Below are 23,197 nucleotides of genomic sequence, written 5' to 3' on the forward strand. Positions count from 1 at the left end.
GATGAGAGACGAAACGTTTCTAGATTTTTTTGCTTTGTTTTGTTTTGTTTTTTTTGTTGTTGTTTTTTTTTTTTGAATGTCCAGAGGACCAGATTGAACTTTTTTGGATGAATTTTGAACCATTTGAAGATTACGGATTAATTTGTGAGGCAGACCAAAGAGGAGAGAGTTACAGTAATCGATTCGAGAAATGACCAGACTGTGGACCAGGATGGAAGCAGAGTGTGGAGAGAGGGATGGACGGAGACGGTTGATATTTCGAAGGTGGAAATATGCAGACCGGGTAATACTATTGATGTGAGAGTGGAAAGAGAGAGTGCTGTCAAGAATGACACCCAGACTCTTGACGTGAGGGGAGGGAGAAACTAAGGAGTTGTCGATGGTGAGTGAGAAACTGTTAACTTTAGATAAGGTGGATTTAGTGCCAATGAGTAGAAACTCTGTTTTATCGCTGTTTAATTTCAGGAAGTTAGACGTGAACCAGGATTTAATTTCAGCTAAGCAGGAAGTGAGGGAGGAGGGAGAAAGTGAAGAGTTAGGTGCAGTGGATAAAAAGAGCTGGGTGTCATCGGCAAAACAGTGGAAATGGATGTTAAATTTACGAAAGATATTACCAAGGGGGAGAAGGTAGATGATGAAAAGAAGGGGCCCCAGGACAGAGCCTTGGGGCACACCTGAAGTCACAGGAGAGGAATGGGATCTGAATGATTTCAGTTGGATGAACTGAGTGTGGCCAGAGAGATTTCAATATGATTGCTTGCACAGTGCTCCTTGGGATGTTTAAAGCTTGGGAAATCTTTTTGTATCCAAATCCAGCTTTAAACTTCTCCACAACAGTATCTCGGACCTGCCTGGTGTATTCCTTGGTCTTCATGATGCTCTCTGCACTTTGAACAGAACCCTGAGCCTATCACAGAGCAGGTGCATTTATACAGAGACTTGATTACACACAGGTGGATTCTATTGATCATCATCAGTCATTTGGGACAACATTGGATCATTCATAGATCCTCACTGAACTTCTGGAGTGAGTTTGCTGCTCTGAAAGTAAAGGGACCCAATAATATTGCACGCCCCACTTTTCAGTTTTTTATTTGTTAACAAAGTTTGACACATCCAATAAATTTCATTCCACTTCACGATTGTGTCCCACTTGTTCTTGATTCTTCACAAAAAATTAAAAGAGTCATGTTACCAGGAGTGGGACATGACAGGATTTTTTTTCTGTGGGACCAGGACAGGACAGGAGTGAAAATCCACTCCTGTGTCATCCTCTAGTAGAGAGCTGGCTGACATGATGCAGAGCAGGAAGGTAGATGGTTTGTGTCCAAGAGACCAAGTGGAAGGGCAGCAAGGATCAAAGCATTGGAGCAGGGTTTAAGCTGTTTTACCATGGTGTGGATAGAAAGAGAAATAGAGTAGGGGTGGTCCTGAAGGAGGAGTTGGCAAAGAATGTAGTAGAGGTGAAGAGAGTGTCAGATAGGGTGATGTGTCTGAAAGTAGAAGTAGAAGGTCTGACTCTAACATTGTCAGTGGTTATGCTAAGGAAGTGATGGGTAGGTTTGGTGTCAAGGAAAGAAACCCGGAAGGACAGATGGTGGTGTATTGCGCCAAGAGAATAGAAATGGCTGTAGTCAACATATATTTCCAAAACAGGGAGGAACATAGAGTGGCCTATAAGAGTGGAGGAAGGAGTACGCAGGTCGACTACATCCTGTGTAGAAGAGGAAACCTGAGGGAGATTGAGGACTGTAAGGTTGTGGCAGGGGAGAGCGTGGCCAGAAAGCATCGGATGGTTGTGTGTAGAATGACTGTTGTTGTGAAGAAGACAAAGAGAGTCAAATCAGAGAAGAAGATCAAATGGTGGAAGATGAAGAAGGAAGAATGTTGTGAGAAACTCAGAGAGGAGCTGTTAAAGGCTCTGGGTGTTAAAAAGGAGCTTCCAGATGACTGGACTACTACAGCAACAGTAATTAGAGAGACAGGTAGGAAGGTACTTGGTGCGTCATCTGGACAGAGAATGGATGATCAGGAAACCTGGTGGTGGAATAGTGAAGTGCAGGAAGATGTTCAAAGAAAGAGGTTAGACAAGAAGAAATATGACAGAGAGAGGACTGAAGAGAGGAGACAGGAATATAAGGAGATGGGACGTAGAGCAAAGCAGAAGGTGTATGATGATTTGTATGGGAGGCTGGACACTAAAGAGGGCAAGAACGACTTGTACCGATTGGCGAGACAGAGGGCTCAGGCTGGAGCAGGTTGAGTCTAATAAACTTATTGAGCTTTTGTTGTTCTAATCTAATTCTTTGGTTTTGATCAATAAAAAAATAGAAGAAAATACATCATTCAAATGAGAAAAAACAATGTGACTGCAGCATGGGAAAGAAGCTAAACTACATATGAACAGGCTATCATCCTTGAGAACACCTAACTTGACTGATGATATTCTTTTGGATTACAGTCAAAACAATGAAGGAATAGACCAAACCATGAGAGGCAGGTGATCATGCTATGGCCTGTGTCTGGATGTATTTGTCTGTTAGTAAAATAGCTCATGATTAACTTTTGGAGTTAACCTAATTCAAAACTTTAACATGCAAAACAGCAGGTAACACGTATTCCTTTAAGGAATGCTAGTTTAATTTCTAAACCTGTTTTTAACAACTACTATTAACTACAATAAAATAAAATGCATTTCCATAACTTAATAAATGTACCAGTGAACAAAAAAAACAAACAAAAAAAAAAGCCACAGTGATTTACTGAAAACTTCTGCAGCTATAACAAATATTTGTATCTGCTCAATTTCACGTGTGGAACTGATTCAAAATCATACTTAGTGTTTCTGTTCATCTGGAAGAAGAATCGTAAATGCATGAGCAATACAGCTGTCATTTCTAACCCGAACCCGGAGCCCGATCCAGATTCAGACCGGACCGGGCCATAATAATGTGCTTAATGTGTGGGCCGGGTCGGTGTCGGGCTTATTATTGCGTCAGGGACACGCGCGGCCGACAATCCAATATATACACACACGGCTTGCCATACTGCACCTGCTGCACGCGGCCATTTGACCGCGCATTGAGCAGCTGGTTGAAAAAGGTAAAAAGTTCATTTAAGCTTCAGATGGACTACTGCCAGCGATCCATCAGCCCAAATGGACGTTCATTCAGCCGCTGCACTCAGCGGATGCACGTGACCGATGACTCAAACAGGTGAGATCACAAAATATCTGACATGTCAGAGCAGGGTCCAATGCAGGCAGAAGCAGGGCAAGCATTTAATGCGCTTTGACGTCTCCTCAGCTCCGATTTTCTGCCCCTTAACAACCGTTAATAACAATCGGTGGTATAAGCAGTCAAAGCTTAATTAAAAATGTTGGGGGTTTTTGGGTTCGGACCTGTAATTACTGTTAATTTGTCGGATCGGGTGGGGTTTGGAGATGATGGCTGCAGGCTGGGTCCGGGTCGGATTATCTGGACCCGAGTGCAACTCTAATGAGCAATAATGTTTCTCTTCGTCATGATATTATTTGAAGTTTATTATGTAGAGGTATTTAAAAATAACTTTTAAAGACCATGGCATAATTAGTTTTTCATCTTGAGTTTAGTATGAGGGTAATAATTCTTTGTTATAGGATTCACTCCCAGACCATGCACTGCCAGATGACCTCACCTCGATGATGTTGTGCATGTGTGGCAGGAGACGATCTAGGCGAACCTCCAGCAGCATGACAAGAGCTCTGCAAACATTCTTCCTCACTTCTGGCTCCTCATCGGTTGCCAGTGCAAACAGGTTCTATAAAAGAAGGAAAAGCCCATCACATTTATTATTATTGATAATACATGGACATATTAGTGAGGTAGAACAATGAAACTCAATTTTTCATTGAATATAAATTTGCTGGGAAGAATATGTTCATTATGGTGAGTTGGTGTTTTTGGGTCCATTTTAAAATTATAGACATGATAAATTGATGAACAAAATTGTTTTTAAGAATATTGGTGGAGTCTGTGGAGAATGGGTCTACCTCCTGGATTTGGGCAGGGGCTGCCCCCTCTTGGACCTGGGGGGTATAGAGTGCGTATCGGGAATAAGAATGAAATGTATCGTTATTGTATGTCTTTGAGTGAGTGAGTGTGAGAATGAGGCTGGGACTGTGATTGTGTCTGTGTATGAATGGGTATTTGTTAGGCCGAGACTCGGACTGCCCCCTCTTTGATACAACTGCGGGGTGCTTGGTATCGCGCCCCTATCGCGCGGCCCCCTGGTGGGGTGTGCCCTTGCCTGCCGGCGCGCTTGGGGCCCTTGGTGTCGGGGGCTGGGCGCTTGGGCGTGTGTCGGCTCGGCCTGGTGTCTGCCTGGTGGGGCTCGGGTCCTCTGGCCCTGTCAGGCCTTGGCCTGGGTGGTGTGAGTCCTCGGTGCCCGGGCCTCGGTGCTCGGAGTTTTTATTATTTCTGTCCCAATTAATTAATTAATTAATTAATGTACACGACAGATAATTAAGAATAACTTCTGAAGGGAAACAAGTATACTATTTAAACTAGGTTTATGGTCTTAACACATTGTTGAAGTTATGTAACTCCATGTAAATAGCATGTTTCTTACAGTACACAATAAATGGTTTGACTTATGACATCAAATTAAACTTGAATAACGTCTAAATGCTTCTTAATGTGTTTGACAATCCCCAAGAGCTGATTGCACAGTGTTTAAATTTCAAATGGAATTTCAATGCTTTTAATTTGAAAAGCCTTTTGCATATTTGACGGCATAGTTGGTAGAGCTGTCGCCTCTCAGCGAGAAGGTTGCCGGATTGTTCTGGGTACAGTAGTCCCTTGTTTATCACGCGGGATCCGTACCCTGAAGCCCCGCGATAAGTGAAAAACTGCGAAGTAGGAAAAGTAACACAAGTAGTACGTAGTAGTTTATTTTAGTGTATACAGGTCCTTCTCAAAAAATTAGCATATTGTGATAAAGGTCATTATTTTCCATAATGTAATGATAAAAATGAAACTTTCATATATTTCAGATTCATTGCACACCAACTGAAATATTTCAGGTCTTTAATTGTTTTAATACTGATGATTATGGCATACAGCTCATGAAAACCCAAAATGCCTGTCCCAAAAAATTAGCATATTTCATCCCACCAATGAAAGACAAGTGTTTTTAATACAAAAAACACCAACCTTCAAATAATCATGTTCAGTTATGCACTCAATACTTGGTCAGGAATCCTTTTGCATGAATGACTGCTTCAATGCGGCGTGGCATAGAGACAATCAGCCTGTGGCACTGCTGAGGTGTTATGGAGGCCCAGGATGCTTCGATAGCGGCCTTAAGCTCATCCAGAGTGTTGGGTCTTGGTCTCTCAACTTTCTCTTCACAATATCCCACAGGTTCTCTATGGGGTTCAGGTCAGGAGAGTTGGCAGGCCAATTGAGCACAGTAATACCATGGTCAGTAAACCATTTACCAGTGGTTTTGGCACTGTGAGCAGGTGCCAGGTCGTGCTGAAAAATGAAATCTTCATCTCCATAAAGCTTTTCAGCAGATGGAAGCATGAAGTGCTCCAAAATCTCCTGATAGCTAGCTGCATTGACCCTGCCCTTGATAAAACACAGTGGACCAACACCAGCAGCTGACATGGCACCCCAGACCATCACTGACTGTGGGTGCTTCACACTGGACTTCTGGCATTTTGGCATTTCCTTCTCCCCATTCTTCCTCCAGACTCTGGCACCTTGATTTCCGAATGACATGCAAAATTTGCTTTCATCTGAAAAAAGTACTTTGGACCACTGAGCAACAGTCCAGTGCTTCTTCTCTGTAGCCCAGGTTAGGCACTTCTGCCGCTGTTTCTGGTTCAAAAGTGGCTTGACCTGGGGAATGCGGCACCTGTAGCCTATTTCCTGCACACGCCTGTGCACGGTGGCTCTGGATGTTTCTACTCCAGACTCAGTCCACTGCTTCCGCAGGTCCCCCAAGGTCTGGAATCGGCCCTTCTCCACAATCCTCCTCAGGGTCCGGTCACCTCTTCTCATTGTGCAGCGTTTTCTGCCACACTTTTCCCTTCCCACAGACTTCCCACTGAGGTGCCTTGATACAGCACTCTGGGAACAGCCTATTCCTTCAGCAATTTCTTTCTGTGTCTTACCCTCTTGCTTGAGGGTGTCAATGATGGCCTTCTGGACAGCAGTCAGGTCGGCAGTCTTACCCATGATTGCGGTTTTGAGTAATGAACAAGGCTGGGAGTTTTTAAAAGCTTCAGGAATCTTTTGCAGGTGTTTAGAGTTACGTCGTTGATTAAGATGGTTAGGTTAATAGCTTGTTTAGAGAAACTTTTCATGATATGATAATTTTTTGGGACAGGCATTTTGGGTTTTCATGAGCTGTATGCCATAATCATCAATATTAAAACAATTAAAGGCCTGAAATATTTCAGTTGGTGTGCAATGAATCTGAAATATATGAAAGTTTCATTTTTATCATTACATTATGGAAAATAATGACCTTTATCACAATATGCTAATTTTTTGAGAAGGACCTGCATATGGTAAATAGACTGTACTTATATCCTGATGCATGCTCAATAATCCAGGTAGAAAAATCCAAAAAAGTTCAATCTGGTCCTCTGGACATTCAAAATTCTGGGCAAGCAAGATTCTTCAGAAGGTACAAACCCAGCTGCTGAATGAACGGGTGAGACAGACCAATTTTACTATTGAGGCCTTGAAGGCCAAAGAAGAGCACATTAAACAGAAACTAACTATGTGTCTAGATCAGACCACACTTCAGCAAGTGATGGACTGTACAGATGAGGCACGCTTTGCACAGCATGTCAAGTCCAAGACTCGACAACAAAATAAGTTTAACTTACTAATAGCTCATCAACACCATCACTATTCCAATAGAAACACATTCAGTGTAGGACAACACTCCAGTAGTCAATTACATGCCAGGGAGACAGAAAAGTGGGTGAAGAATTTATCTGACAGACAGCTCACCCAGCCGGAGACAGAGATTCTTGCCAGGGGACTGAACTTTGCGGTTGCACCAAGTAGAATTCCTCTGGTGGAGATGATCACAGCTACTGAGTCAGCCATCCGCAACAACAAAATTAAAGAGGGTGAAGCAGAACAACTCATAATCAAAGTTTCAGCCTGCCTCAGCAATGCCAAACCACCACCTTCCAACATCAGTAGAGAGGAGAGGGATGCACTCACCACTCTTAGCAAGGACAAAAACATCATCATTCTCCCAGCAGAAAGAATATCATGAGAAAGTTATGACACTCCTTAGTGACTTAAACACTTATGAACCTCTGAAAAGAGATCCAGGAAGTGGTTACAAGAAGAAATTGATAGACTGCCTGAAAATTTTGGAGCAGGACAAGGCTATTGACTGTTTTCTGTACCACAGACTGTACCCAGGGGAGGCCACAACTAGTCTGTATGGTTTACCTAAAATCCACAAACAAGGTGTACCTTTAAGACCAATTGTTAGTATGATTAACTCTGTCACTTACAATGTTTCCAAATATCTGGCGTCTGTACTCATCCCTTTAGTTGGCAGCTCAGAACACCACATACAGAACACCATGGACTTTGTGGACAAGGTGAGGGATGTCATCATGGAGACTGATGAAACAATGGTCTCTTTTGATGTCACATCACTCTTTACGTGCATTCCTGTTGATGATGCAGTAGAGGTGGTCAGTTTAAAATTAAAATCAGACACCACTCTGAGCAGCAGGACCACGCTTTCCACAGAACAACTGTGTCAACTCTTGAAACTGTGCCTGCAGTCAACCTACTTCACATATGGGGAGCAATATTATAGGCAGAAACATGGGTGTGCTATGGGGTCTCCAGTTTCTCCTATTGTTGCCAACCTGTACATGGAGGAGGTAGAAAAGAGAGCCTTGACGTCCTTTTCAGGAACACCACCAAGTCATTGGTTCAGGTATGTTGACGACACCTGGGTTAAAATTAAATCTCAGGAAGTCCAACATTTTACTGACCACATCAACTCTGTGGATAAATACATCAAGTTCACACGAGAAGATGTAAAAAATGGCAGGTTGGCTTTCTTGGACTGTGAGGTCTCAGTCTCTGATAGAGGACATTTGCAAACTGGGGTGTACCGCAAACCCACCCACACAGACCAGTATTTGCAGTTTGACTCCCATCACCCTTTGGAGCACAAGTTAGGAGTCATCAGGACTCTGTACCACAGAGCAGACAGCGTCCCCACTAGCTCAGGAGCCAGGCCGAAGGAGAAATCCCACACAAGACAGGCTCTAGAGCAATGTGGATATCCTAACTGGGCCTTCCTGAAAGCAGAGAAGAAACCCAAACAGGACTCCATTCAGCCAACAGGTGAAAAGGAGGAACCCAGACCCAGACCAGTGGTCATTCCATATGTTGAGGGAGTATCAGAGAAACTGAGACATTTATTTTCTAAACATAACGTCCCAGTGGCTTTTAAACCCCAAAATACATTACGGCAAAGACTGGTTCATCCCAAAGATCCAGTCCCCCGGCACAAACAGAGCAATGTTGTGTATGTTGTTCAGTGTCAGGAGGGTGATCAGTCTTACATCGGGGAAACTAAACAGCCACTGGCCAAAAGGATGGACCAGCACAGAAGATCAACATCATCAGGCCAGGACTCTGCGGTCTACACTCATCTCCAGGCCAGCGGTCACTCTTTCAAGGATGAAGATGTTCACATCCTGGACAGAGAGGAACGATGGTTTGAGAGAGGAGTAAAGGAGGCCATCTTTGTGAAAAGAAACCGTCCATCATTAAACAGGGGTGGAGCCTCCGGGTTCAACTGTCCCCCTCTTACAATGCTGTGATTGCTAGTATCACTCAGCCCTCTGTGAACAGTAAACAGCCATCAGGTGCTAATGATCCATTGTTATGCTGATGGTCCTTCTTGATCATGTGAGCAGCTGGTTTTGGTTGTCAGCAGCAAACTGGTTGATCCACTCTGAGAAGGTGCTATTTAAGAGACTGAGCTGAATACAGCACCTCAGACTGAGGAAGTCTCTCGGATGAGAGACGAAACGTTTCTATATTTTTTTGTTGTTTTGCTTTGTTTTGGTTTTTTTGAATGTCCAGAGGACCAGATTTAACTTTTTTAGACTGTACTTATACAGCACCTTTCTATCTCAGAAGACACTCAAAGTGCTTTAAACTACAATCTGTGCCTCATTTACCAATTCATACTTTGTAGATCTTTGTAGAGATCTAGTATAGATCTCTACAAAGACAATTGAACAAATCATTCTAAAGAGACTAATCAGAGCTTTATCACATTCACACACTGATGGGACACACATCAGAGGCAACGAGAGGTTCAGTGTCTTGCCCAGGGACACTTCAGCATGTGACTGCTGGTGGATTGGAACCCTCAACTCTTGCATTGGAGGACAACTGCTCTAACCACTCAGCCACAGCCACCCTATATATATGTATATATATATATATATATATGTATGTACTGCATGAAGGCGTTTTAAACCCTTCCCACACTCTTGCAATATTCTAAAAGTGCACAGAATGTCATGGTCTCAGCTCTCTGCCATGCCACTTCTGTGCTGCAGAAGAAAGAGAGAGAGACTGAATGGTTGTTTGTCTCTGTGTGTCCCTGTGATGGACTGGAGACCTGTCCAGGTTGTGCTCCGCCTCTCGCACAGTGACTAATGAATATGGGCACGACCCGGAAAGGAAGAAGCAGGTAAAGATAATGGATGGATGGCTTTGCATATTTGAGGAGTTTATTTTTAGAATTATATTATCTTTTAAAATATGGACTGGACGTAAAAAAGTCTGAAACACAGATGTTTTTTTTTTAATACAGTACGTACTTTTCTTGTTTCATGCATATTCAGACCTGGAAAACATTAAAGGTGAAGTCCAATCTGTTTAAGATTGTGTAAGAAGCTTGGAAGGTTTGGTTTGTGAATATTAACTATACTTTACAGGACTTCTGTTAAACTTTAACAAGTCAGGTGTTTGTGTTTCATCTTTCGAACACTTCACTACAGTTCAGTTGTTTTACTCAGGACTGTGTGTTTAAAGATGGATTTCTCTCAGACTCACCTCAATGAAAGGGTCGATGTGAAGCATTAGAGCCTGAGTCCTGCTAATGATAAACTGGTTGACGCAGGCGATGGCGTGAGACCTGAAACACAGAGAGCACTCGTCTTCCTCACACGTTGTACACCATGAAAGTATCCTCTAGTCTTACTGTAGTCCAAAAGCACGTAGCAGGAAAGCACAAAGGTTTTTACAAAAACACCATGTTTGTTTGATTTAATTTTTCTTTAGAAACAAATCAAGAGGCCAATCAAAATTCAATTTGATAAACCATTAATGACCAAGACTGATGTTAAATTTATCTTTGCCCCAAAGTCCTTTTTTTTCAATTTGTTATTCCATGTGCTACGATTTAACTACTATTTTTCACCTTTTTAGTGGTGGAATATGAAATGAAAATGTAAGGTTAGCCAGCAAAAGCTAACAACTGTTTTGATGCAACTGATTGTTTACTGAGAAGTTGTAGTTCAGTTTTAAACTTTAAATGTAATTTCTGGATGCCTGCAGTGGACCTCTTTGCCTCCACTCTTGCATGCTCCCTTCCACTTATTCTATCCTTCCGTCAGGGGGTGCACCGATAAATCGGCCCCGATTTCCTTAACTTTGGGTGATAGGCCGATATTTACTCAAGAAACCAATTTTACAGATTTTTTGGGTAGTTTTAATAATTGTCTAAAAGTCATTTATATTTCAGAGCACTACCTCATGGCCAGTTCAAAGAAGTTTGTGTTGTTTCTAGGGTATTGTTCAAGGACATGTTTTTCAATAAAATAAAATTGGAAACTTGAAGGTGCATTGTGACCTTATAACACCTGACAGTGTCGCTTATAAAACTAAATCGGTATCGGCCAAAATCAGAATTGGCAGATCAGACTTTTTAGAGATGGGTGATGGGTCAGAAAAGTGCAATCGGTGCAGCCCTACTTCCATCACGTTACCCAGAGAGCTGTAGTGCTGTTCACAGTGAACACCATTGGAAAGTGTGAAAAACTCTTGGGTTGTTGAGACAAACCCGTTTATTAGATCACAGCCACATGAAGCCTGGGCCAGTTTCAAAGTATACCATTCTGTGTTGGTCTGTCTCTCCTTCCTGTCCTCTCAACCAGCCAGTCAAAGCAGATGGTCTCTTGTCCTGAGCTGGTTCTGCTGGAGGTTTCTTCCTGTTAAAGGGAGTTTTTCTTTCCACTGTCTCCACTGTGCTTGCTCAGGATGGGAGACTGCAACGAAGCCAAGATTCAACTTGTCTGCTGGATTCCTTAGACAGAGAACTTTACTAACTGGCTTTTATGTGAATGTTTCTGTAAAGTGCCCTGGGACAACTTTGTTGTGATTTGGAGCTATAAAAATAAACTGAACTGAATTGGTGTTAAATGGTCATGGTGTCAAAACCAGTAAATTTTTCTGTCATACCGTTCCTATGGTTCAACGGAAATAGATAAATGAATAAAAGAACTGGAGTGGACATAAGTGGATTCCAACAATTTTCAGTCAGCTCATCTGGACAGTTTCTTTTTTTGTGTTTGTGCTGAAACGTTTCACCTTCCATCCAGAAGGTGTGTTTCCTTGACTGACGAAGCCTTCTGGATGGAAGGTGAAATGTTTCAGCAGAAAAAAAAATAAACCGTCCAGATGAGCTGACTGAAAATTGTTGGATTGTATACCTGGATTGTTGCGCATGGAATAAGTGGATTCCGTTTGTCGAGACTATTTTCATCTCGGACAACCAGATCTCACCTGGAGTGAAACAGAAATGGAATAAAGCTCTCAGTCACGTAACAGATTTCTGTCATCTGTAAAAACGAAAGGGGGGAACAAAATGTGAGTTCTGATGCGGTCTTATTAAAGCCATCCAATCTAATGATGGTACAGGGATTAAACTGACGGGGAGGTCGGGGCACGGTCCGGGAGGAGGGGGTGAAGGTGATGGTGTATCAGTTCTGGTATCTCCCCCGGCTGCAGTGAATTGGTCACGTGCTAACACACACATTTAATAATTTATTACATCATCTACTTCATGAAGGGGCGGGGTGGCTCTGCTTGGGGAGCGGGTGTCCGCCTTGGCTTGTTTCTCTCTGCTGCTCACACCTGGATGAACCAGACAGCACGACCCACCCTGCTCTGCACTGACTGGGTCAAACCGTGGCTCTGGTTCTCTTTACTGGTTGAAAGCAGCATCAGTTTAATCTCTGTATCATCATTAGATTGGGTGGATTTAACAAAACAACAACAAAATACTTTTCCTTCCCCCTCCTCATTTTTACACGACTGAAATCCATCCAGCCACGTTCAAAGCGACAGAACTCCGTTGCAGCGACAGAGAACTTTAATCCAGGTTAGAATAACATATATTCAAACACAAACATGGTTATACCTGATTTTAGGACTGTTGTGCTTGAAAAACTGCAAAAATTTGGGGATCATGATGTTAAGAGGACGATCCAGTAAGTCACTGTCTAGGATCTCTGCAGAGTCTTCACAGATCTTCTGCAGCGCCCCGAAAGCTCCCTGAAGAGAGAGAGAGAGACAAACTGAGATGCAGCAGAAATTTTAAGCACGACCTTCAGGCGGGCTGGACTGCAGCTCTGGGCCGTTCAGATGGAACACGTTTCATTTTCTGATGAATTTTTATGATTTGCCTCCACATCCCACTCAATTTAGCAACAAAATGATGCTAGATGTTAATTATCATGTGCTCTGCAGTGAACAAGTGTGACTCATAGATTATGTTTACATAAAATACAGATTCTCATTCACAGTTTTAGCTTTCACACGCACACACAATCTCTGATATTAGCTGCTTTACAGATGCTTAGTATGCATGATCACAATGTTCTGCAGATTGGGTGTCACTTAAAAATGCAGTCTGGAAAGCAGAAAGAAGAGCACAGACACCGACACTGCGTGAAATGTGTTTCCATGGAAACCAATCTCATGGCAGCATTGCCTTTAGATGACAGACAGTGAGCCATATAAAAAATAAATACATAAAAAAATAAGACAAGGAGGTGTCAAGGTGACAAATGGCAATAAGACTAAAATAAAATATCCTTCAATATTGGAAATATTGGTAAGAAAACTAGGAAAAGCAGGCTCAGATTATATTGTTATGAAAGTTAATTAAAAAGATACAAATAAAAGGTCAAATTATTTCATGTGTTTGAGGCTTGCTGAAGATAGCTGAGGGGACAGTAGCTGTAAACAGGATTGGAAACATCTGCTGAAATATTGCTCCACATTCTGTTCCATGTGAACATCTGAAGAGACAATGAACTCTGCGACATTAAAACGTTACAGGCGTTGGATTGAGAGAGAGGTGAAGAGCAGAGGAATGCTCTGAAGGTCATTCCACACAGGAGTAAAGCCATGCAGGTGACTGCCATCCAGAGCAAAGAGGAATCCAGTTTAATTCTGCTCAACAGCCCTGGAAACATGAACATGACAGAGGCCATGCTCATTTTATGCTCATGCCTGTATACATGCATGTGCTCATATATCTGCTTGAAATGAAAATATCTCAAACCAATGAATACAGTGTAATGAAACTTTCACTGAATAATTATAGAATGCTAGGGCTGGACAATAATTTGATATCGATGTACATCACGATATACTTTTATTCAATAACGGTGATATGAGTTTTAAGCACATTTTCCATATTTCGATATACATTACACTATGATTACAGCGCTTCACCGACGCAGATCTTTTTCTGCTTCTGCGAAGAAGAATCGTCTCGACTCGCCAAAAGAACACACAAAAAAAAAAGCAACAAAAGTGCAAAACAAAGCAGCAAAAAGTGAAAAAGAAATACATCTACAAGGTCCAAAAGGAATATAGTAAACAACATACTAGAATACAACGGTACAAGTAGAATAACCAGTATAAAGTACCTCACAGGCAGTAATCAGTATCAGTGATACATATTGCACACAACATACACCACACAGGTTGTGTGACTGGTCACCAGATGAACTGAACCATGATGGCAAAGCTAAACACTAAGCTACACCCCAACTATTAAACCCAAACACATTAAATACCACAAATCTCATGACTCACTCCCGCTCTTGCTGTCTAAAGGCTCCCACATACTAGGGCGTGCTGTGTGTACTCCATGAGCCGTGCAGACACTGTGAGAGAATTCATACTCGAGCGTACACCCTGATGGGCTGCAGTCCAGCTCTGCAGGCAAGGGGCGTTTTGCCTAAAAAAGTTTAAAAACAAACAAACAAACAAAAAAAACAGGGAGCACTAGTTCTGCAGCATGCACATCAGACCGGCCCAACAGGAAATCTCCAGACCCTGTTGCAGCCACGCCAGACCTGATTTTAATTCTCTCATGACAAATTCTTTAATTTCTCACAATTTCTGTCTGGCTCTCGCTCAAGGTGGACACTCCTGCCCTCACTCCCCTATTCTCCTTCCTCCTGCTTTGCTCTCTGTGTGTGAAGCTCCTGGTACACATCTCCCAAACAAAAATTAAGATTATGGATTTAGTGAGCTGGACTTTCAACGCAATCAACAAAATCTTTTCAACGAAACGACAGGGTCCTGGAGAACCTGCTTGTTCGGCTGAGACTCATGTTGTGGGGTACGTCATGGATCCGTGGAGAGTTTGGCAGCTGATGTGCCTCTCCATCCTCTCAGGAAGACACTGAAGACATTTATACATTTGGATTTATGATAGCAGGAGCTCTGCTTTTTGGCAATGCGGAGCTCTGTTTTATCGACTTTTGAAGAAGACTGTGGCATCAGTTTCAGCCATGACAAAACTTCAGAGTCAGTATGAAGGTTTGGTTCGTGCTATGAGGACTCAAAATCAGCTGATTTACGAGCTAAACCGTAAGATGGAGGCGATTTCTGAGAATCGAAGGCCACCTGCGACTTCTGGAACTCATCAGCATGGCAGAATAGACCTTGAAGGAGGCTCATAACATGGATCAGTAGAATGGATACCCATAACTTTGGCCATTTTGAACCGAGGCTGACGAGGAAAAAAAAAATACTGTTTGCCTGTAGAAAATCAACAATTGTGGCTTATCCAAATCCGACCCCCCCGTTTGGCCTTGGATATGAGCAGACTATCAAATTTCTCCTGGGTCATGGGTAACTAGGGACAGAGCTTTGTCTATTGATGTCTCAAATGGTGTCTTGGTAAGACAAGATGTGACGAGATCTTTTTTGTAATACCACTATCTATCCTCATGGTTCTTCCCCTTTTTCTATCTAAAAGTATTCTGATAAAGAATAGGGGCCGTGCTTTTCAGCAGCAGCTAAGTGCGCTCCGTCCATCTTTTGGAGGAATGTGCAAACATAATTCCACTGTATTGCGGTACAATGATAATAAAGCTTATTCTGATTCCGATTGCAGTTATGGCATCAACGGATGAGGAGGAAGTGATCGCTTGCCTCTTGGCCAAAAAGCAAAAGAAAAGGCCATTAAACCAGACCACGGATGAAGAAAGGGAATTTAATACATTGGTGTTGCATACAAAACAGTCTGTTGCCGGGCAGTTAAATGTGTGACACAGAGTATTTGTACATAAAAACTGATCTTTGCACAGACATGGCTTGAGGGGGTCCACTTCGAGTCCGGATTGAGTCTAATCCGGTACGCACGGACCTCTGCAGAGTGAAGTACGCCTGAGTATGTGGGAGTCTTTAATTGCGCCAAACTTCATTCAAGTTCAGTGTATTTTTCTTCTTCTTCCTGTAGAATCTTGGTGCTGGACAAATAACTGAGCCTCTGTCAGAAAGGAAGGGGGAGGTTATCTGTTAGGCGGGGGTAGGGGGTGAAAGCAGATTGATGGGGGTGTTCCTCTTTTGTTTCGTGTCTCAATAGCTGTGTTTACATGGACATAAGTAAGCGGATCAAACGGCCGTTAGGAACAAAAACGCGTCATGTAAACGCCCCGTTCGGGTTATTTTTTGTTTATTCAGCACGATCAGAAATAATTTGTGATCAGAACCAAACGGGTGGTTTACGCCGATTCATAACCTGAACTGATGTAAACACTCGATCTGTTCGTTTTTATCTGATCGTGAGAAACTGACCTGACTGCGCCTGTGCGACTTTGTCATTTCCTCCTGGCTAACGCTAACAATATTAGCATGTCAGGGAAGCTAAACTGGTCGGTGAGCGACAACATTTCTACTAGAAACTTAGAAAGAGCTCAAAATGATCGGTATCACCTGCAGCTCAGTCAGGGAGTGCAGCAACGTCTCCACCATCATTAAAACCTGTCGCGGGTCCATTTTGGTGCTCAGGTTTGTTTACGTTCACCCCGGAAGTAAACCAGAAGTAGAACTTCTTCTTCTGTGGTTTTTTAAGGAGAGTTTACCACTCTGCACATGTCAGTACTTCTGTTCAGAACAAAGCCCGCTGCAGGTAAACACTCGTCATGAACAGATTGTGCCCATGTAAACAACACATTTGAATTATTTAATCTGAAAACATTTCAATCCAGTCAAAAAATGTTGCGCATGTAAACATAGCTATTGGGAACACCCTCGGTGTGACCTCATCAGAAGCTCTCGTTACATGACACCAGCCAGGATTGGCTGGAACTAAGCCTGTCAGTGTCAAGGAGGGCCCCCTGTATATATAGGGCTGTTGCTGCACTGACAGTTTATTCACAAACATCTTCTCACAACAAAAAGAAGTTCCCTCCAGCTCTCTCAAGAACGGTCTCTCTTTCAGAGCCAAACTAAACTGTCCGTAGACAAGAGTGCGAGCTCAGTCGCTGGGCGCTTTGCTCTGGGTCAGCACAGCATCATAAATGGTAAATGGACTGTACTTATAGAGCACCTTTCTATCTTATCAAGACACTCAAAGCTCTTTAAACTACAATCTGTGCCTCATTGACCCATTCATACAGCTCTATACTAGATCTACAAAGATAATTGAACAAATCATTCTAAAGAGACTGATCAGAGCTTTATCAATTCATACACTGATGGGACACACATCAGAGGCAACGAGGGGTTCAGTGTCTTGCCAAGGGACACTTCAACATGTGACTGCTGGTGGATTCGAACCCCCAACTCTTGCATTGGAGGACGACTGCTCTAACCACTGAGCCACAGCCGCCCTTGCTTATGGCTTAATTAATGTTTATTCATTATAACTCTGGTTTTACTTGGCCTATCAACATGATTTAAAAACTGGTGTGTAGATTAAAGTCTGTACTTTCAAAAAATTAAATGGAGTCTCTGAGAAGCTGCATCTTTCCCATAAGAGTGACTGAAATCAGTCATGTTATAAATATATGCTGCCACGTTGATTGAATCCAAAGGTTAAATATTTTTTGTCAAAGTAGGTGGCACCAAACACTTGAGTATGCGGCAAAATCACCGTCTGCCACCTGTTATTGGGAAGGTAGAAGAAGATAATCTTAGTAAGTCTAACAGTCTGGCATGAAAAGTGATGGTCAATACGCATTCCTCCTAGAAGACTAGGCCTTTAGTTCCTTAAAAAAGAATCAACCTGAGCTTGACATATGACTGCAACCACTTGCCAGCTGTCATAGATCAAAACGGTACAAGTGCTCAGGCTGAACGTCTATAAAGCTCTTCCAAACGTCACACATCCAACACAACTACCGGTTACCGTTCATCGAGCAGACGGAGAAGGGGAAGCATTTACACACAAGCATGTCTTTCACCAAACTTTGATCAAACACAAACAACATGCTTGTAAGATGAGATATGTAGGCCTGTCGCGATAAACAATACATCAATTAATTGCATGATAAATGAAAATGATCAACCTCATTCTCATTTATCGTCTTTATTGTTTCTTTGCGTCTCTCTCTTTCTTCTGAACACACCGGATGAGAAAATACTCAACTCCGGTTCTTCACTGACCCCTCCCTTTCTCTTTTCTTTTAAATCTGTTTTCATGATCCAAAATCGCGTTTTTGGATCATGAAAAGCAGCTAAGCTACGAGCTAAGCTAACAAGCCGACCTCAGGCAAAAAACTCTGTCTTGTCGAAGCTCCAAAATTCAAGGTTGAAACCCGTGCCTTCGTCTAAAAAGTTGTTTGTCTCTGCAAAAAGAAGCTGACAACTTGTTTACTGATTTTTTTAATTAAAAGCTTTGTGTGAAAAATGCTTAAGAGCTCAAACCACACCGAGCGTCTGCCATTTTGAGAACCGAATAAAGGAAGGAGATGGACCACGTCACGTCAAGGGGCCTCCCTCCCATTTTTCTTAGAGACACGCTGCTCGCTCCCTTGCTATCCATCCTTCAGTTCAGTCTTATTCGGTGGTCAAAAAAGGTACTACATACAAAAACGAACAACAATTCTTCTAAAATTTGACAATTACTTATTATTGTCAAATTTCAAAGAATATTATTGTTTATTGCAATAATTTCTGAAACAATTAATCACCCAGCAAAATTTGTTACTGTTACCTAAAGATATGATGATTATTTGAATCGTTCATTGGTTTAAAGTGTATAAAACCAAGGGCCACACATCAAACCTTCTTTTAGAGCACTGGAGGATTTTAATCAGTCATTTAGTTAAACTTAGAAACAATGATGAGGATCTTTATTGCACAACACAGAGCACATTACTTGAATTGACTAAAGCCAGTAAAAATGTTCACTGCTTAAATTTCAAATCACATACAAATTAGAAACTGTACTCTGGCTGTCAAGAAATAGATTTTCAAAAATAAATCCAAGCAGTGACTGTGAATGATTTATAGAAGTCAGTGACGGTCTGCAAACTGTGCATCTGTGAAAAACAACAGATATTTCCTGTCTGTAATATTTTCATGAGGAGCAGACAGAAACCCTCCTGCTTGGTGCACATCAAATTATATGCAAATTAAAACATTTTCTAATGCAACACAAGCGATCAGAGAGAGCATCATCGAGTAAATCTGCAAACAAAAGAAAAACACTTTTCCGTGGAAAAGAGCTAAGATCAACCAAATCACTGCACAAAGGAGCTGCTTTCATTTGGTGCTGGAACAAAGAAAACAAGATTTCAGAAATGTGCAGTATTTAATGACAAGTGTGCTCAACAATATGAACTGCAGCTGAAACACTGATTAATATGTTTATTAATATGTTATAAGTTTATTAATATATAATAAACTTTTAGTTACACACATTTCTGTGTGGACTAAGGTTGATTAGCTGTGGCAGCCATCTTTAATTGGGTTGACTTTAAAAGTTAATCAGTTCTAGATGTACATCCAACGATGACTGAGGATTTCATTAAAATATGTGATGAAAATAATGTGAATCGTGATATTTTGTACAGTAATTTAAAGTCATAGTTGTATCCGTGTTAAACTTTTACAGTATTTTGAAAAAAAATCTAATTTGTTACAGCAGCAGAATTGCAAAAAGATACAAAACATATTTGAAACTGATGAGGTTTTCTTATAAAAGTTGCTTGTTTAGCTACAAATTTAGCAACAATTTTGCACACCAGCAACAACAAACCTCTTCAAAATCAAACTTTAATGATCTTTTTCTGCCACCAGGCTGACCGATACCTGGACCGATACCTGGACTTATACCTGGACCGATACCTGGACCGATACCTGGACCTATACCTGGACCTATACCTGGACCTATACCTGGACCTTTACCTGGACTTATACCTGGACCTGGACTGATACCTGGACCGATACCTGGACCTATACCTGGACTTATACCTGGACCTGGACCGATACCTGGACCTATACCTGGAAATATACCTGGACCTGGACCATACCTGGACCGATACCTGGACCTATACCTGGACCTATACCTGGACTTATACTTGGACCATACCTGGACCTATACCTGGACTTATACCTGGACCTGGACAGATTCCTGGACAGATACCTGGACAGATACCTGGACCTATGCCTGGACCTATGCCTGGACCGATACCTGGCCCTATACCTGGACTGATACCTGGACCGATACCTGGACCTATACCTGGACCTATGCCTGGACCTATGCCTGGACCGATACCTGGACCTATGCCTGGACCTATGCCTGGACCGATACCTGGACCTATACCTGGACCGATACCTGGACCTATACCTGGACCTATGCATGGACCGATACCTGGACCGATAACAGGACCGATACCTGGACCTATATCTGGACCTATACCTGGACCTATCCACCTTATTCCGGATTTGGCGCCACTACCCATAATTCATAGCGGAAGCCGGTTGTTTACTTCCGCCCGCGATCCCGCGCTGTTGTTTACGTTTGTGGGTTAACACACTTGCTAGCAATTTAATGTTTTTGACACAAAAGTTTCCTTTACCTGAAGTAAATGGCAGCACATCAGAGGTGGATACATTGCAAGGATGTTTTAAAAAGCTGCGAAGATAAGTCGTTAACTGTGTCTCACCCATCATTTCTCACGGACTGGGTAGATGATATGAAATCATGGCCCGGAATTACCTACATCGATATTATTAATTACCTTGTTTTTTCTGAAGGCGTCGATGGCGAGGAATTGCGGAATTATAAAAGCACAGAGGCGTATAATTACCTCCACAGCAACAAAATAGATACAGTTTTGCTCAAGAAACAAGGCGACTTTATCTTTCTGAAAGCAGCTGTTGAGCCGAGCCAGAGCGTTGGTCAAGCTAAACACTTAGCATGGGTCATGCTCAGAGAAAGTGGAGTGGTAGAAACGGTCGGCTGTTCCTGTATCGCCGGATTGGGAAAATCATGCAGTCATGCGGCAGCTATTCTGTGGAAGGTATATCACTTATCTGGATATCAGAATATTTACATCACTGAATCAGAATCACTGAACTGGGCGAAAGCTGTGAGCTTCCTGTCTGCCTGTGTTTACATGTGGAAGCCAGAGCATTGTGCAGCCTGTGATCTACTGTCACAAAAAATTAAACATTAAAAAGGCTGTACAGTATTTTTATATTATTTGTTTTTAAAAAAGTACAGACTGGATGCAAGGCAACCTAACATTTACAGAAAAGGAAAAAATAAATGACAACAGCAGGGATGTAAATAACTTGTTTCATTTTATTAGGAGCAGTGATAGCTGAAGTCTGTTAAATTGTTACAGGTCCAGAATGCTGTGATCAGTGGAAAGACGGGGCTAGCATGTACAGATGAGCAGCGCAGGTGGAATGCTGGGACAGCAAAGAATCTTCAACCCAAACGTCTAAGCATGATAAACTTCAGACACCACAAGGCAGAGCTGACACAAGAGTGTTAAATGTTTCTAACGCTATACCAGTGTACAGCAAAGCGTCTGCGTCATTTTGTAGAAGAAAAAATGCAACTTCATCACACTGAGTCGTCTTGTCCTGGACATCTTTTCTGCCAGACGTGTTGCAGTATTGATGATGATCTTTTAGCGAAGGGTCCTCCCACTGTGTGTGGACTGAGTGCAGATGTGGCCCAGGAGGTTGTGTGGAGACGCTAGCCAGGTCTGGGATGACTGACGGTGAATCTACGGTGCACTCTGAATAACACAAAAATACAAAATCAAATCAGCGTAACACAACCTGTCAAGTGTCACTTACCTTATTACGTTTTAGGAAGGAAATTTGTAATTCCACACTCGTACACACATGATACATCTTAAATGTCAATAGTGCTGTTTTAGTGGGGCTTTAGCCCCCTTAAATTTTCCTAAGCCCCATCAAATTATGCTATAATATCAAAATATTGTGATTAGATTTTAGTTTTTCATCCTTAAAAAAATCAGTTGGAGCTAGGTTGCATTTAAGCTTTTTCTTTAAAGAGTTTAAAAGAAGTTTTTTTTTCAGCTGTGTCTGTTTCAAATAACCTGCCTCTAATAACTCAACATATTCTTTATTAACAAAATCCCCAGACTTTTACAGCCCTGGGGGCTGAATTTTACCAGGTTGCTAAATAAAAAGCTATTCTCGGACAGTTACATGAAATCATATACATCTCTGCTAGCATGCTACTGATGTTAATTACTAACCACTTTGTCTTTAAGATTTGGATTTGGCTGCCAATCAAGTACTTTCTCTTAGTGATAAAGTATTTTGGAATTAAATTAATAATACACTAACATCCACAATAACACTGCAACCAGCTAGCGCTGATGCTAACACCATCCACAGTATAGTAATTATAACATTACAATTATAACATTAATAATAATATAATTCAGTAAAAGATAAGAGCTAAGCATGATTAAAATGTGAAGCGGGGACAAATCACATTTTCAATTTCACTCACCGGGAACAGATTCGGCCGTTTTGTCGATGTTGCTGGAAGCTGTCTGGCTCACAGTGGTCCGGATGAGCTGCCTTCTTTTCTTTGGTGGGGCCCGGTCATAGCCCAGATAGAGCTCCGGGTCGGGGTGAAGCTCTGTGGGCTTTTTATCAATAAAATGAAAGGAGCAAACATAAACTCTCTTCGGGGGGTATTTGAGTTTTAAAGCTGCCAGCCACGCTCGTTTTCGATCCTCCTTCCTCGGCATGGAGTGCAGTTCGTAACGCGCTGGGCACACACAGGCCTTTCGAAGTTGTTGATGTGCAAAACAATACGTTTCTAGCTCGTCTTTCAGTTTTCTGGAGCTGTTGTGACAGCCAACAACAGCACAAGTTGAACCCGAACTCATATTAGAATTGTTTAAGCCTCCTGCTACAGCACAAATTACTAGAATTTGTCATTAGCAAAAGTGCCTGTCATTAGCAAAAGTGCCTCTCGCTTTAGCTCACCGGAAGTATAAAACCGGGAGGGGGCGGTACCTGTCTGTCATGGCAGCCCACATACGCTCTTGCAGAATAAGGTGGATACCTGGACCGATAACAGGACCTATAACTGGACCGATACCTGGACCGATACCTGGGCCGATACCTGGACCGATACCTGGACCTATACCTGGACCGATAACAGGACCTATACCTGGACCGATACCTGGACTGATACCTGGACCGATAACAGGACCTATACCTGGACCAATAACAGGACCTATACCTGGACCTATACCTGGACCTATACCTGGACCGACAACAGGACCTATACCTGGACCGATACCAGGACCTATACCTGGACCGATACCAGGACCTATACCTGGACCGATACCTGGACCGATACCTGGACCTATACC

The 23,197-nt window shown here is 42.3% G+C and overlaps 2 protein-coding genes across 2 annotated transcripts in view; both read right to left on the reverse strand.

Annotated features, from left to right (window-relative positions):
* Window positions 1-23,197, reverse strand: part of LOC119424712 (transportin-1) — a 58,659-nt gene that overhangs the window by 20,421 nt on the left and 15,041 nt on the right. Inside the window, exons 6-8 of the mRNA XM_037692205.1 lie at window positions 12,484-12,617; window positions 10,116-10,197; window positions 3,676-3,798 (exon numbers count right to left, since the gene is read on the reverse strand). Of these exons, the coding sequence (XP_037548133.1) occupies window positions 3,676-3,798; window positions 10,116-10,197; window positions 12,484-12,617 (339 nt within the window). The remainder of the gene's footprint in view (window positions 1-3,675; window positions 3,799-10,115; window positions 10,198-12,483; window positions 12,618-23,197) is intronic.
* On the reverse strand, window positions 21,109-22,850 carry LOC119424711. Its single transcript, XM_037692204.1, has 2 exons — window positions 22,321-22,850; window positions 21,109-21,571 (listed from the first exon to the last, which is right to left on the reverse strand). The coding sequence occupies exons 1-2, from the start codon at window positions 22,703-22,705 to the stop codon at window positions 21,285-21,287; spliced, it is 672 nt and encodes a 223-aa protein (XP_037548132.1). The 5' UTR covers window positions 22,706-22,850; the 3' UTR covers window positions 21,109-21,284.

This window comes from Nematolebias whitei, chromosome 18 (genome assembly GCF_014905685.2).
Source record: "Nematolebias whitei isolate Nwh7 chromosome 18, NemWhi1, whole genome shotgun sequence".
NCBI lineage: Eukaryota > Metazoa > Chordata > Actinopteri > Cyprinodontiformes > Rivulidae > Nematolebias > Nematolebias whitei.